The 14,594-nt window shown below is 37.3% G+C and overlaps 1 protein-coding gene across 5 annotated transcripts in view; it reads right to left on the reverse strand.

Annotated features, from left to right (window-relative positions):
- The window catches only part of ARHGAP18 (Rho GTPase activating protein 18), a 96,814-nt gene that overhangs the window by 7,448 nt on the left and 74,772 nt on the right, over positions 1-14,594 (reverse strand). For all 5 annotated transcript variants that reach the window (XM_086877044.1, XM_086877046.1, XM_086877047.1 and 2 more), the window contains exons 8-12: positions 12,513-12,590; positions 9,601-9,760; positions 6,870-6,952; positions 5,378-5,584; positions 4,437-4,583 (exon numbers count right to left, since the gene is read on the reverse strand). In XM_086877044.1, the coding sequence (XP_086733170.1) occupies positions 4,437-4,583; positions 5,378-5,584; positions 6,870-6,952; positions 9,601-9,760; positions 12,513-12,590 (675 nt within the window). The remainder of the gene's footprint in view (positions 1-4,436; positions 4,584-5,377; positions 5,585-6,869; positions 6,953-9,600; positions 9,761-12,512; positions 12,591-14,594) is intronic.

A 14,594-nucleotide genomic window follows, 5' to 3' on the forward strand; every position in this document is an offset into this window, starting at 1 on the left:
TGGTAAGGAATTTTAACCAAACAATCATTTTGCATCCTGTCTTACTATTTATTGATTTAAAATTACTATACATCATAACTGTTTCTGTCTAAAGCAGTAAAAATCATCATATTGAGAATTTGCTTTGTAGTAATTGTGGAATCAAAGATTCATAAGACTGCAAGAGATCTCTATGAGATTTCCCCTAGATTTATCTCTAAATCTGTCAAATCTGTTCTTTAAGGCCTCCACCTATGGAAACAGTGTCTGTAGCCATCTGCTAGGTAGTAAATTCTTAAATGTTTTTGCCTCTTTCCAAACTTTTGGGATCCTGGCAAAAAGAAATTAAATTTTTATGAATGAAATTATTATTTATAGATGTCCCTAACTGGTCTTCCATCAAATTCAAACTGGCAAATTTAAAGTAGCTTTCATTTTTGTATACAGTTCTTTATCATTTTGTCTCAGTTGATTTTAGTGGAGTTACTCCAACTTTCAGCTGGATAATTTTTTTTTGCTACACAGCAGGCATATAATAAATTATTTAAAAAGCAGTCTGCTTTGAATATATGAGAGAAAGAACAAGAAACGTCCACAGAGCTCTAACATTATGGTCACAGATCAAACAGAATAATTACTTTGTTTATTCAGTAAGAATCATTATTAGCTCAGCTAATTAATGCATTTTGCCACTTTCACCACCTACATTTCCAGGAGAAATCATGCTCAGCTGCACAATATGTTCATGCTGCCAAACTACAGAGAGAACAGAACCTGAGCATCCCCTAGCCCATACACTGTGCAAGTTGGTGGGAAAGAAAATGTGGCCTAAAACCTCTAAGAGCTGAATGACAGAAGGACCTATTCCCTGCACAGCACAGTTCAAAATACTCAAGTGAGGGGCTCTGTATCACAACATATCAAGCAATGAACCTATGAGAGGACTGACAACACACTGAGGAGTGGGTCACCTATGCTACTCAGTATGCAAGTTTCCTCCCCTGCCTCACAGGCCCTTTCAGGTCAGATTTAAAACACTGCAACCCCTGGCTGAATTAGGTACTTGCATTATTAAAAAACCTGGAGACGGTATGTCCTTACTTGATGGAAAATGTATTGGCCTACAACATTTAGTCTGTAGCAGGCACAGCAGTCACCTGTGAGGTACTAATCTTCAAACCCTTCCTTTTCAGGGGGACTTGGAATCCATGTATCACAAAGAAGAGAAGCTGCCTGGCTATAGGATCTGGGGTGGGTCTCTGTCAGTTTTTTCTAATCCATTTTTCATGACCCACTTAAATATTTTTCACTCTAGGTGCAGAGAGAAATGTTTCTATGCAATATTTTCACTAATGAAGGAATATTATACATACTTACTAAAGATGCAAAGTAGACCAAGCAGTTATGGGGCATGAACATTATGAAGAACAAAATTGATTTTCGAAAGGTTCTTGCTACATGGAAGCAAGAAAGCTTTTTGAAGGCAAAGGTTGAAAGAAATGCAAACCAGTTGTTCTCTTTGGGCTGCAAAATATTATACTTAGTTTGGGACCAAAAACTAGAAAACTATACAGAGAGAAATTATTTAGCAGGTAACAATTTTTTTTAGTAAATAAACTGGCACTGCAGTGAGTGACATTCAACAGGAGTCAGAAAGGTTACTCTGTGTAAATTCAAACAGATCATACAAACAGAAGGGCTGTGGGATACAATGGTTTTTATAACCTGCAGTAGCTCAGCCCAGTGTGTTGTGTGTGCTGCTCACATGATAGCTCCCTTTTTTGGAACAACTGGACTATACACAGGAATACAATGACAGATGGTATAAATGTGGCTAAAGGCAGTAGGTAAATTTCCAGTCCTGAGGGCATCTTTCTTTGCCTGTCTGGAGCATTATTCAGCCCAACACCAACATAAAGACTTAATCCCCAACACTGACTTGGGGCCATAGGTATGCATAATGTTAGCAATTAACAAGCCCTCTAATAGTAACCACTCTCAACACTGTAGAGAGATCTCACCTGAAGTTTGTGGTAAATAACCAGTCTCAAAAGGGGAAATGTGATTGACAGAGAGGCCTCATCAGAGCTAAGATGAAATTTTATCCAAATGAGCTGCTATTAACACTGCAGATACTGAGTTATTTCTGGAGAATACGGAAGTGACTCAGGTTCTGTCCATCTATGCTCAATCATGTAGGGTGTCACAGAAGTGTTAGAAAATAGAAACTTTTCCTCAGCTTTTATTCAGCAGCACACAAGGCAATTGGCTATTGAAAGCTGCAAACAGGTTTTGCTAGAGTGGGAAATTCACCACAAGTCTGGGTGCCTCACTTACCACCTGAAAGTGAAATCGAGTTCAAGAACTGCACAGGAAAAGTCACCTCATTTTTAAATTAAAGCAGTATAAACTGAAAACTGGGGAGAAGGAAAACTCAAACAAATAAATTTTCCTTAAAGAATGAGATATTTTTTACTGGAAAAATGTGCAAAATTGTCATTCACAATGAAGTCTTATCAATTTGTGAATATGATTTTAAGAGTATTATGTTCTCAAGCACACAAAATTACTCAATGCTTGAAGGAAGCATGAAGGATTTGTAAAAAATTGTACCATTTAATTTTGATGAAAATCTCCACAGAATTCTAGGGCTTGAAGAAAATGATCTAATAGTAACTTTACATTTGAGTAAGAATATTACACAAGGCTTCAGTTCTATCTCCCCAGTGGATTAGAAAAGCATAATTTACTCTAAAAGAACTCACCCCTAACCCCCCAGTGGATTAAAAAGACATATCTTTGCACTGAATTATAAAAAAAAAATCTAATATCTGGACTTGAAACAGCATTTATTTTTTTCAGTGTATTTGATGTTATTTCAGTGTTGAACACAGGATGGCAGCATTAAGTATCATCACATCAACTCAAGCAAATTGAATCCAAAGAATTCTTCTCTTATTAGACCAAGAAAAACAAATTCCAGTATTTAATTAGCTTTATTTTAAAATCATATGGAAATCATTCTGTGTAAACAGTCCTTTATACAGACAGATACAAAAGTAAGGCAAAGTGATGCCAGGGAATTAATTAATTTTGGACATTAAGATATGTGTCAAATACTACATTCAAAATGAGGTAGGAACGCTGAAATTTAAGTCTCCAGCAGATTCTGGATATCTAGCATATTCATTTAACCACATTCTATTTGCTTTGGCTTAAAAGCTATTAAAATGCCTTTATAAGAACATGACAACCCTTTTTTTGGTAACAGTCTGACATACACACACTTGGTAAGAAAATAAGACTGCTCAGAGCACTGCATTTCTACCAGCAACCACAAGATGACTCTACCTCACCAGAATCTTCACTGCGACTCCAGCCCACAAGGGGGGACTTTCATACCACCCAAATATGAGATTCTCACACCACACAAATCTGATATGTTTTCATTATGGTATCAGAATGCTTGTATTTGGAATTGCCTGTTCGTGTATTTAAGCTAACTTTGGAATAATGTACTTCAAATGCTTTATAATTAAGCATTTACAATACTATATTGTATAGGTTAAAAAGTTTCCAAAAAATCCTAATTCTAAAAACTATCAACAATTCCAACATGCACAAGATGTATTTTTAAATTTTTGATGTCAGCGGGAACAGCACAGCTAAAATCTTTCTGAACTACAGGAAAAATTAACACTATAATTCCCAGGATTTCTGTATTTGTGTGAAGACTGTTATGCTGAAATTTATGCCTTGACATCACTGATGGGTATGGCAGAAGCCAATTACCTAAAGGAGAGATATTGAACTGTGGGTTATATGCACTGGGGTAAGCTGGCAGTAGCCACTTGGACAATAGCTGTGTAAGAAGCAGTTAGTTTTTCACCTTTGTTTCATCCTTTGGGGTTTCTTGGGATGGGCAGGTTGTGCATGCTCTAGCTAAAGACTGGGACAAAGAGTTCAGTGGTTTTGGAACTGCTGTAGATGGAAAAAGAATTAAATGCCAGATTTGTTTCCAAACACTTTTAAATATCGAGTAGGGAAATCTAAGTATTTAGTTTTTAAGAAAACACATGGTCTGCTGTGATTTCCATTGGGAAACAACACATCTAAATGTGGGCTCAGTAATACTCAGTCTTGTCACAACACTTGCTCTCTCTACAGACAAAGACCTAATGTATATTTATTTCAGGTGCCCAAACTGAAATAACATGTGGGATATCATTTTTCAGTTCAGAAATATTCTGAAAAATATGTGAAAACAAACAAAAAGCCAGTACAATCCTCTAAATGTGTCATGCCAGTAATCCACAAACTGTCAAAGCTACACCAACTTGCTACTTACTGAAATAAATTTTCAAGTAAAAAAAGTTATATTTCCCCTCTGCTATATCCACTTTTTCACTAAAAATTACAATCCTATTAATAAGCATTCCAGATTTATGTTTCCTTACATCATTAGAAGTCTTCTCCTGTTTCTCATGCTTTTCCCGGTCATATGCCATCTTTTTCAGAAGTTTCTTCATAGCTTTGTCCTTTTTCTCTTTCTTCTGGCTTTCAGTGTTTTGTTTTCTCACTTGATTAACAATAAACTTTGGAATCTAGATAAATACAGATTAAGCATGAATAACTACATAATTTTCTTACCAAAACTTTTGTAAATGGCCAGATTATCAGGGAGAACTCAAAAATAGTGTCTTTCCAGATTAATAACTAAAGATTCAAATAATATAAAACTGTGAAACAATATTAAATCCACCCCATTTGTGATAAAATATTCCACTCCGTGACGTCTCAGGGGAAGAAAGGTGAAATCATACAGTGCTTTTGCTTTTGTCAGCCAAAAATATTTATTTGACATTTAGTGTGTAAAATGGTGATAATTACTTTTCCTCACATGCATCAAAGGTCAAAATTGTTTCAAGCTGCTGATGGACAACACACCTCCAACTTGTCCAGTTTGTCTTAGCTAGAGCTTTGCTTAGACCATGAGACAACTTCATGCTTTATCAAAACATGTTTCATATAATATTAAGTTTGGCCCAAAAGGGCAATGAGTTCAAACACCGTTTCCTGCTAATATCTCTGAGCCAAAAAGAATTCCCCCCAGAAATGTATATTGATAGACCAAATACATACATCCCCCAAGGACTTATTTTTGAGTTCACTTGTAGGATGTACAATATTAAAACTCTGACCGCCAGAGCTTAACATCAGAGGTAATATTTTTGTTTTGCTCCCTCAAGAGTTACCTATGAGCAAGAACCCAGCTGGATCGGTCTGATCCTTTCCTCAATCATGGATGTAATTTCACATGACTTCTCTATTTAGATACCCTGTTGTGAAATTTATCATTCTCTGCCCCCCATCCCCACCCCCTCAAAAACACACTTACTGTCCAGAGAAGTTTTTGGTACTGAATCATAAAGCGCATGACATTTGCTGTCCCGGCTGCCATAGCAAACTCGCTTTGTTCAATGGTCTTTGAGCCAAACCCATGAAACGTGAAAAGGTTTGGGGCCATCACCATCGCAACATTCTTTAACGTCATCTTATTTTTGTCTCGGTGATCAATTACCCTTTGGAGGAATTCAAGCAGTACCTGAAATAAGAGCAGAACTTTCAGCTAAACTCTGCATGTGAAAAGTGAAGCATGTGCAGAGTTGAAAATGAACATATGAGTGAAACATGATGTTGCATATTTTTTTGAAAAAGCTCTTAATTCCTAACAAAACCACATTAAAAGCAATCACTAATAGAAGTGTGAATATATTTATTCACAGAATGGTAATGCAAGTTTTGTTTCCTTCAAGTAATGAAGCAAAAAAAAAATTCTTGGTTTTGTGAGTAACATTTTCAAAAGCATTCATGTGACTTTGAGGCCCTGCACAGTAAGATTTGTTTCAAAACCTTTTTTACGTAGGTGCATAAGCAGCATCCCACAGATGCTTGTGAAGACATTACTATTGGCATTTGTTAAACTGAAAGTGAACACAATAGTGCAGGCTGTCATGGTTATGGAAACTTGGAGTGGCTAATTCTTTAAGGTAAGCAATTCACAAGTAAAGCACTGCATTGTGAATGACAGGCAGCCAGTCAGAAACTGGCAATTTTCAATTAATTCAGTTCCAGGTATTTGTAGCTCGACTCAGGAGCCTTCTAGACTGCCTCCACACAATAAAGAAACTCAAAATGAAAGTCTTTGAACAATAAGACCTAGTAGCATTTTTTGCCTGTAATAGATGATGTTCTGCATCCTACACAAATCCTGCATTCATTCTTGATTGTAACAGCTTTAACAGTAAGCATATTCTGAAAAGAACATTCATAGCTTTGCTACAAAAGGACATGCACAAATTGGAAGAATCCAGGTACAATGTTACAAATAGTAACAGGAAGATTTCTGGTTTCTGGTAGATTTCTTGTTTCTGTAGATTTCTGTTTTATTGAGAGTACAAAAAACAGCACAGAGAAAAGTGAGGAATAAAAACGAAGAGCTAAACCCACTTTGTAAAAGGAAACTCACATTCATTGTATTCTAGTACTGTTTATTTTTTGCACTGGAAATAATGACATTAAAAAAAAAAAAAGGGAGCAAAAACTTCTAAGAGAAAAGGTTTCTCACTGGGAGATTACTATTGCAATCCTGGAAAAATGTCAAGTCACATTCTTAAAAGTCATTTGGGAGGAATTAGGGCCCTAAGTTGTTTGGTGTTTTTCCTCCCGAAGTTATGTGAAATATGGGGGAATAAAAAGAATCACTAGTTTCAGCATTAACTTTGAACTGAAAAAAAGAAGAATGTTAAAAAGACAACAGCATTCATTACAGTGGATTCACAGAAACAGACAAAATATTTATGCAGGAAAATAGTATTAACAATTCTAACCTTCAGGGTGTCTCTGTTTGCTTCAGGTAGAAGGATAACCAAAAGATTCAAAGCTTGCAGTTGCTGTTTCCTCGTTGGGAGATCTGCCAATAAAGCACACAGACCTCAGTATTTTGAAAATATTATTTATACTCTTCAAAAAGCATGGTTTCTAAGTTGAAACTTCTTGCAAAATGCTGAATGCATACACATGGCTAATTATCGTAGTATGACAAAGGACTGGCAGATCCTGGTTTACAGATACTCATTTCCAAATGTTCTCTTAGGATTCAGTTGGTGTGTGACTCAGCAGTCTTTTGGCAATGTTTTCTAGATGCCTTGTGATTCCTTCTTTATTTTGCGAAGCAGCGAGAAGGAATAGCTAACGGTTCTTCCCTTTCTGAGCCTGTGCCCCAACACATCAAAGGCTATACTCAACACTCCTTTCACAGTTTCTCCGGTTGCCTTCACAGTTGCACGATCTCCCAAGTCACCCACACAGAATGAATACCACGTGTAACTGAGTAAGGAAGGCCTCCAGTGACATAACCAACACCGCTGCAATGGCAAACTGGTGGGGATAAAACCAGAAGCAGAGAAGCTTAACACATATCCACAGCAGAGAGTGCCGTACCAAATGAGGCAAGCTGTAATTAAAGAAAAGTAACGTTGCTTCTGCCTTTTACCAATTGCTCAGTGGTGCATCATTTACCTAAGCTGCACAATGAATGCTTCTCCATCACCTAGAAGAGCTCCTATGGCCTGGCAGTGCAGAAAGCCCCAACTCTCTTACATTTGTCACTTGTGATAAAATTCCTCCTGTCATGCTTTAAAGGACATGCTCTGGCTAGTCTTGTCAGGAGATTCCTAATGAATCAAGCCATATATAAAACAAGTGAAAAAGGAGGTACCTGTACAAGATAGTTTTATCACACTATTTCAAAATTCAACAGGGCTGTTCTCATGCATCCAGCTGGGATTCCAACTGAATTGCTATTTCAAATACATTTCATCTAAATCAACTTATGAGACACCACCAAACAAAAATAAAAGTTTATTGATGAAATTTTAAAAAACCCATCCTGCTGACTACTTTTTACCATACTAAAAATTAATGATCTGAATAAATGAGTGGCAAATTGTATAGGCATTTAAAAAATCAAGTAGTGACAGCAATGTATCCACCTGTTTTAGAAAGACACGCATTAAAAGTAAGGCTTAAGTTCAGTTTCAAAACACCCTATGTCACAATGCTCAAAAAGCAATGAGAATGAATTTTTCCTAGGAAAGTAAGCAAAAATACAATTGCACAACAACTAAAATTCATTACTTAAATGAAGAGTTTCTTTCTGCTCACCTAAGTAACAACTGAATTTCAGCTGCTTACATTACATAGATTAGGAAATTAAATTGTTCAAATTATATTCTTGAAATATTTAATTCTAACCACACTACTTAGTCACAATATCACAAGAAACACTGATTGCTGTCACAAAGATAGTCCTTTTTCTCTACCGTCTAATCTTATTGCTTGTAACCAATAAGACAAACAATTTCAGCAACAGGAATCTATGCAGTGCTATGTCTGTTTTGAAGCAAATCCTTTGGTTCAATATAGAGAGTGGTTTGGATCCTATCACCTGAGTATTTCTGGGTAAGTAAAACCATATAGGCCTTCAGACAGCTCAGGAGCACAAGCAGAAACCCTCCTGGCTACAATCACTATCCAGTAAATGGAACAACCTTTTGGAGCTCTTTGCTGCCAGCACCATCTCAAAGCATTCTGGCCAGTTTTAACTTGACACTCAGTATTGCAAAATCAACAACACTGTGTAGCAGGCCAAAGCTCCAGCTCCCTACTCCAACCAACTTGACAGCATGGAAAGGCAGCTCAGACCTGGGAGACTTGGCACAGCTTGCCCTTTTTAAGAATATTTGTCAGTCTGCCTTTCTATGTGAATTCTCTGACCCTGAGTTTAGCTCAGTTGGTTGAAACATAGTGCTAATAATGCCAAGGCTGATGGTTTGATCCCCATATGGACCATTCAAAAGGCTGGACTTGATAATCCTTGTGGATTCCTTCCAGCCCAGAATATTCTGTTATTCTATGAAAGCCCCTATTAAAAATGAGTCATTGCTCTGCCCTCAGAAAAGGGAAATAGAACTTGCAGCCCCATGCTGACTGGGGAGTTAATGTATGTGGGCTCTCACTGTGGATTATTATCACCAAGCCACTCTCTTCCAGTCACAGCTGGTATGTTTGCTGTCTTGGTGACCAGTTGGCAAAGAGGACATTTGCACGAGAACTTGCTGATCTCAAGGGACCACGGATGATCAGTGCAGTTCTGACTATTCTGCTCTAACGTCTCCTCTTATAAATGGATAAAAGACCCTGAACAATATAAATTATCATTTGTTTTACTTCCCAAAGAACTGCTTATCTTTGTTATGGTTTTCCTTTGAAGCAAATACTATTTATAAACTGATACTGTCATATACATTTTCTGTGTAATCCTTGTGTACCTCCTAACTACTATCAGAAACATTAGGAAGTGAAAATGTGCTTTCATTGTATGTGTAAGCTATTAAAATAGCTGTTCCATGAAAGACATTATTCGCACAGTAGCAAAATTATGCCTATCTTTTCTCAGGAGAACTCATATTGTTGTTATTCAATTTGTTTCTCAGCAAAGAGGCACTTCTCTGCATGGATATCAATTCTTCCAGCAGAGACAGAAAGGACACTACTCACTCTGCACATCTTGGAAAGCTTTGAGATATTCTACAGTGAGGAGTGGCTGAGGCAGTTCACGGATGAAGAGTTTTAAAAGACTTGCTGCATCATGTTGCTTTACGTTTTCCCAGTTGAAAGTCCCTTCATAAAATTTTGCTTCCAGTTCTTGGCAAAGACCCTGAAATGCAATGGATATAGAGAGCACCAGTTTTTTATTTGGCTGCTGGAAGTCACGTGTAATACACACAGCAACACTTTCCACACTTTGAAAGGGGGGGAAGGATATCTGAAATATCACTTAACTCCAATTGCTGCTGGTCTTTTTCTACAAAGCAGATAAATGTGGGATCAGAAGTACTGCAAGTAAACGCACATTAATAGGCAGCAGTCAAATCTCATCGGCCTGAGTCAGTGCCATATGGAATAAATATACAAGAAACAGATATCATACTCAAGCACATAAGGGTCACGACTTCCCCTCCACACAAATATTGAGATTTGTCTGATATACAGAGCAATTCTGAAACTGCTACCCAAGGGTGTTGCTATAATGCATACATGGCCATTTTCATTAAAAATTAAGGCAATTATGTGTGTTGACACACAACTTCTTATCAAAATACACACTAAGGTGAGGCTGGTTCTGTTTTTAAAACACGGGGAATGATTTGTGTAACTAAATAGCTGAACATCATGCCATCTAGAGAGAATTCCATGTTGCTGGGTGCATACAGCTTTGCATAGCACAGGGTGTCAAACCTCATGTGGAAGTGGACTGCCCCACAAATCACGAGGTTATGCAGCAGAGTAAAATAAAGAGCTCTAAAAGTCTCAGTGGAAGGTCATAACTCTGGGGCTGGGAAAGGAGGGGATACTGTTGGCAGCAGACATTACCATATCCCTGCCCTGGTGCCATGGCAGTGCTACTACTGGGCTTTCACAGATGCACAAATGGAAACACACTGCAAAGACCAAGTCCTTCTTAGTCTATTGCTAAGTGTCAGTCCTGATCTCACACCCACTTCATTTATTTCCTAGTCTGGCAGAGTGAGAAGTAAATTCAGCACAGGGCCAGGGGCCCTGAGGCACCTCTCACAGGTCCCTACCTTCTTCTAGCTCAGTTATTCTGGACAGAAAAGGAGAACAAAGACACTGGCTTGTTTCGTAAAATATTTTCTGTGGAAAAATATGGCCATAATTATTTATCTGGACAAGAAGGGCACATTGAACAGATACTAGATACATTTTTAAGATATCCTTCTCATTAAATTTAACTTTGCCCAAATGGAAAATGGATCTATTTACAAAGAAAATGTGGACACTCAGTTTGATTATGATCATGGGATATTCTCAGCTGTTCTCCAGAGAGATCTTCTTTGTCCACTGACTGTATTGGAAATTCAAAGGTGCAACGGTCATAATTCAGATGTCTAAAGTCAAGTGGGTATGATTTCCCGATCATCAAAAACAGCAAGCTTCAGAAACAGAGATGAAAATTCTCCTCCAGACTCATCACATTCTCCATCCACATTCAGACCAAATCACTGCAGTAATAAATGCAGTATTAAACATATAGATACAATTATTTTATATGAGAGGCAAAGGCAGAAATTTCAACTATGTGTCCTAGTGCTCCAATGCCTACATTTTAAAGAAAATGTATTTGACTATGGGCTATATCCAATGCATTTTTAACAATAACCCTAAAACCTATAGAAATGATAGCAAAGTATTTTTCTGTGTCTTTCTATAAAACTATATAATGAGGAAATTTTTTTTTCTGTTTAAGAAAATTAAGGGAAAACTTCAATCATTTAGTGTGATAAAATTCCTTGGTTTTTGAAATATTTTCTATTAGAGTAAGTAAAAGAACCTAACAGATTCACTAACAATTTTATTGCTTAATTTAAAGAAGTAGTTCCTGCAAATAGAGAGATTAAAAATAAATGAAAGCCAAATAGTGAATGATCCACTGTCTGGGAAATTGTATTAAGCTAATAAAATCAAAGAACAAACAAATAAAGAAAATCACTAAGAAATCACTCCTGTTTGCAGAACTGATGTGAACCGGAGAATAAAGAATGGAGGAAAACTGAAAAAAAAAAAAAGAAATTAGTATCTTAGTTACTGGTAAATAAACAAACCCGATTTTCATAATATTCCCTTCTTTTAGTTGTTTTTAATGAACCAGCAGCTGGACCAAGTCCTACACAACAGAGGCTGGCAGACGTCTTTGGACAGCTGAATCCACTTAAATGGTGCTTTCCGTTTAGAATTTAAGGCCAGTTCAGACCGTCTTTTTAACACATTGAGTCTTGGCATGAATCACACTGTGTTTAGCTCCCTGCATTAAGGCAAATACTGGGGAAGAGTCTGCATGTAATTGGCACTCACTCTGCGAAGTGTTGGTGCGCACAGATGCGCCTAACAAGATTGCGCTCGGCGAGCCGAGCAGTTATATTGCTGTTCATAAAAATAAATGTGAGAGGTTCTTCAGTGCATGCTGCCTGCCTTACCCTGTAACACAGGTTAAGTCTAGCTATTAAAAAAGGCTCACAATGACAGAGAAAAGCTTCCTCCTGGGGTAGAAAGACCGTGTATGAACTGTTCAGACGATTGAGTTGGTTCAGGAAAAAGCAAAAGGCTAGAAAGCTCATGCCAAGAATTAATGAGACTTTGGCACAACTGAACTTGAAATGTAATTTTGACTCTCCTTCGAACTTGGACTCCAATCTTTCCTCAAAACTACACTGAGTGAAAGCATCATTTCTCTGGCTAGTATAATTTAGTTTTATTTTTAAAGCGATTTTACTATCTATTTTTGAAGATTTTCATAACAACGGGATGCTAAAATATATTTGTATGACAAAATAAATTCAGCAACCACACATACATTTTGGGGGATATTAATAACCTGTGCAATGCTTTACCTTTACTCTTGTCGCAACTCCTGGTATTCTAAGAAGTCCCTCTGTTTCCAGAGTTGTCTCTTCTATCTGGGCAATCAGCTGTCAAACACAAACCAAACTGGCATAAACAAAGATGCCAATTAAAAACTGCTGGCAGACAGTTCTGATATATTGAAGCCTTTATGCTTGTATCTCTCTCTCTCTCTCTGTGCATATGCAGTTGTGCACACAGATTCGTAACAAGCAGAGGTTCAAACACTGTTTGCAAATGGATTACAGTTGTTGTAGAAGAAAACTTTAATGTGGTTCTTACTCTTTTTTATGAATACTATTAAAGAAGAGTTTATTTATTTTATTAAAAAAAACCTGTATGTTTTTTACCTCCTTCAAGCCCCCTCTGAAGACTGAAGAATTCTTTAAAAAAATTAGTCTGGCCTCAAAATTATATACCAATTACTACCCTTGTTAAAATGTCTCAAATCCAAATAATTAAGGTTACAGTCTCATGAATACTCAAGTTTTTTTTAAGAGGAGAACTAAGAACTTCTAGGCTTTAAAGAAGCCTCTGATTTGTCATTCTCCTAACAGACTCAAAAGTTTGCAACCCTTCACAGGGGTTGCAGAATTTGCAAAAAAAAATCCATAAAAATACTTAAAACCTATATAATACTTTTTTTCCTCTAAATAATATGCCTAGAAATATTCACTGAAGGATGGATTTAAAAGTATTTAAAACAAATCTGTAAACATCAAAAGCTGATGACATAATTTGAGCACAAATAGTTCCCACAATGTTTAACTAGGGCAGTGCCTTTGTTACATGCCTTCCTGCACCAGTGCTTGAGTGATAAAAATTATGCAACAGAGCTGTGCTTTTTGCAGTTAGAAAAATTAAAGGCAGTTTACCTACCACTGCATTTATATAACAGATAAATACCATAAAAAAGATTGGACAGAAAACCCCACAAAGTTAGAAAACAGCACCAGAAGTGTCATCCTACTGCATTCTCCATGGTTAGAAAAAATAAGTAAGTGCTAACTGGCCCCATCCAACTCACCCTGTACCCAGTGATGTACACCACATCACTGTCTGCCACTCACATCTGCTGGGCACAAAGGTGCTGTGGGCAGTGTGTAAGCTGCCATCATCACCACTTCTGGGGAAGGCAAGGTCTGGTGGCACAACTGGTGGCCACAACTCCTTCACAAACGCTCGCTCACTCACAAGTGCCCCCTTGGCACACAGCTGCTGGCCACCATCATCCTCCTGCCTGTGGGAAATCCTCTCTTCATCTCTACCAGGGCTGCTTTGCATGGCTTTATTAGCAGGCCAGAGACTGGAACTACTGTCAGCAGAAACTTCTGATGATGACACATGAATTGGTATTACCACCAGATTTTCCAGCTGGAAAATGCCTGAGTAAATTATGCCATTATTTTTAATTTAAATTCCTCAGTGAAATAAAAACTAGGTGTATTTTTATTTTTAAGTAAGAAGCCTTCCTGTTAGCTTGCTTTGCTTCATTTCAGTGATAAACAGATACATTTAAAAAGCAGAATGAACAAAACTGCTCTCTTACACATTATATAAACCCCCCATTCTTGGAAAGCATGTGCTGAAGAGAACAAGCAGAAGAAATGGGAACTTTTTATTTTCATATTCTCATTTGAAGTAAAACCATACTCCAAATGATGTCTGTACCTTGCAAAACAAATCACATCTATAAGATACTAATGTTTATGTAGAATTTTTGATGTTGCTAGGACAGCAGAGTGATCAATGACTGTTTGCAATTTGACGTGTCAATTTATAGATAGCATCTTTTCCAGAAATGTGTTTTTATGATCCTGGGGAAGCAATTTCTGGCATGAATGACACAGCAGTAGTTTTCAGACTGTGATGCAAAACTGCTTTGAGATTTCTATTTCTCAAAAAGCACCAAGCACATCTACAAACACACTGAAATGCTGATGATAGAGCACTGAGCTTGTTGGTATTAGGACAGGTCAACACAAAGTGGTTTCTTTTCTTCTCATGAAATAAGATGCGTAAATGCGTGGGCAGTAAATCCAGAGTCTCCATCTTCTTTCCAATTATCTCCC

The sequence above is a fragment of the Cyanistes caeruleus genome, chromosome 2, assembly GCF_971803275.1.
Source record: "Cyanistes caeruleus chromosome 2, bCyaCae1.hap1.1, whole genome shotgun sequence".
Taxonomy (NCBI): Eukaryota; Metazoa; Chordata; class Aves; order Passeriformes; family Paridae; genus Cyanistes; species Cyanistes caeruleus.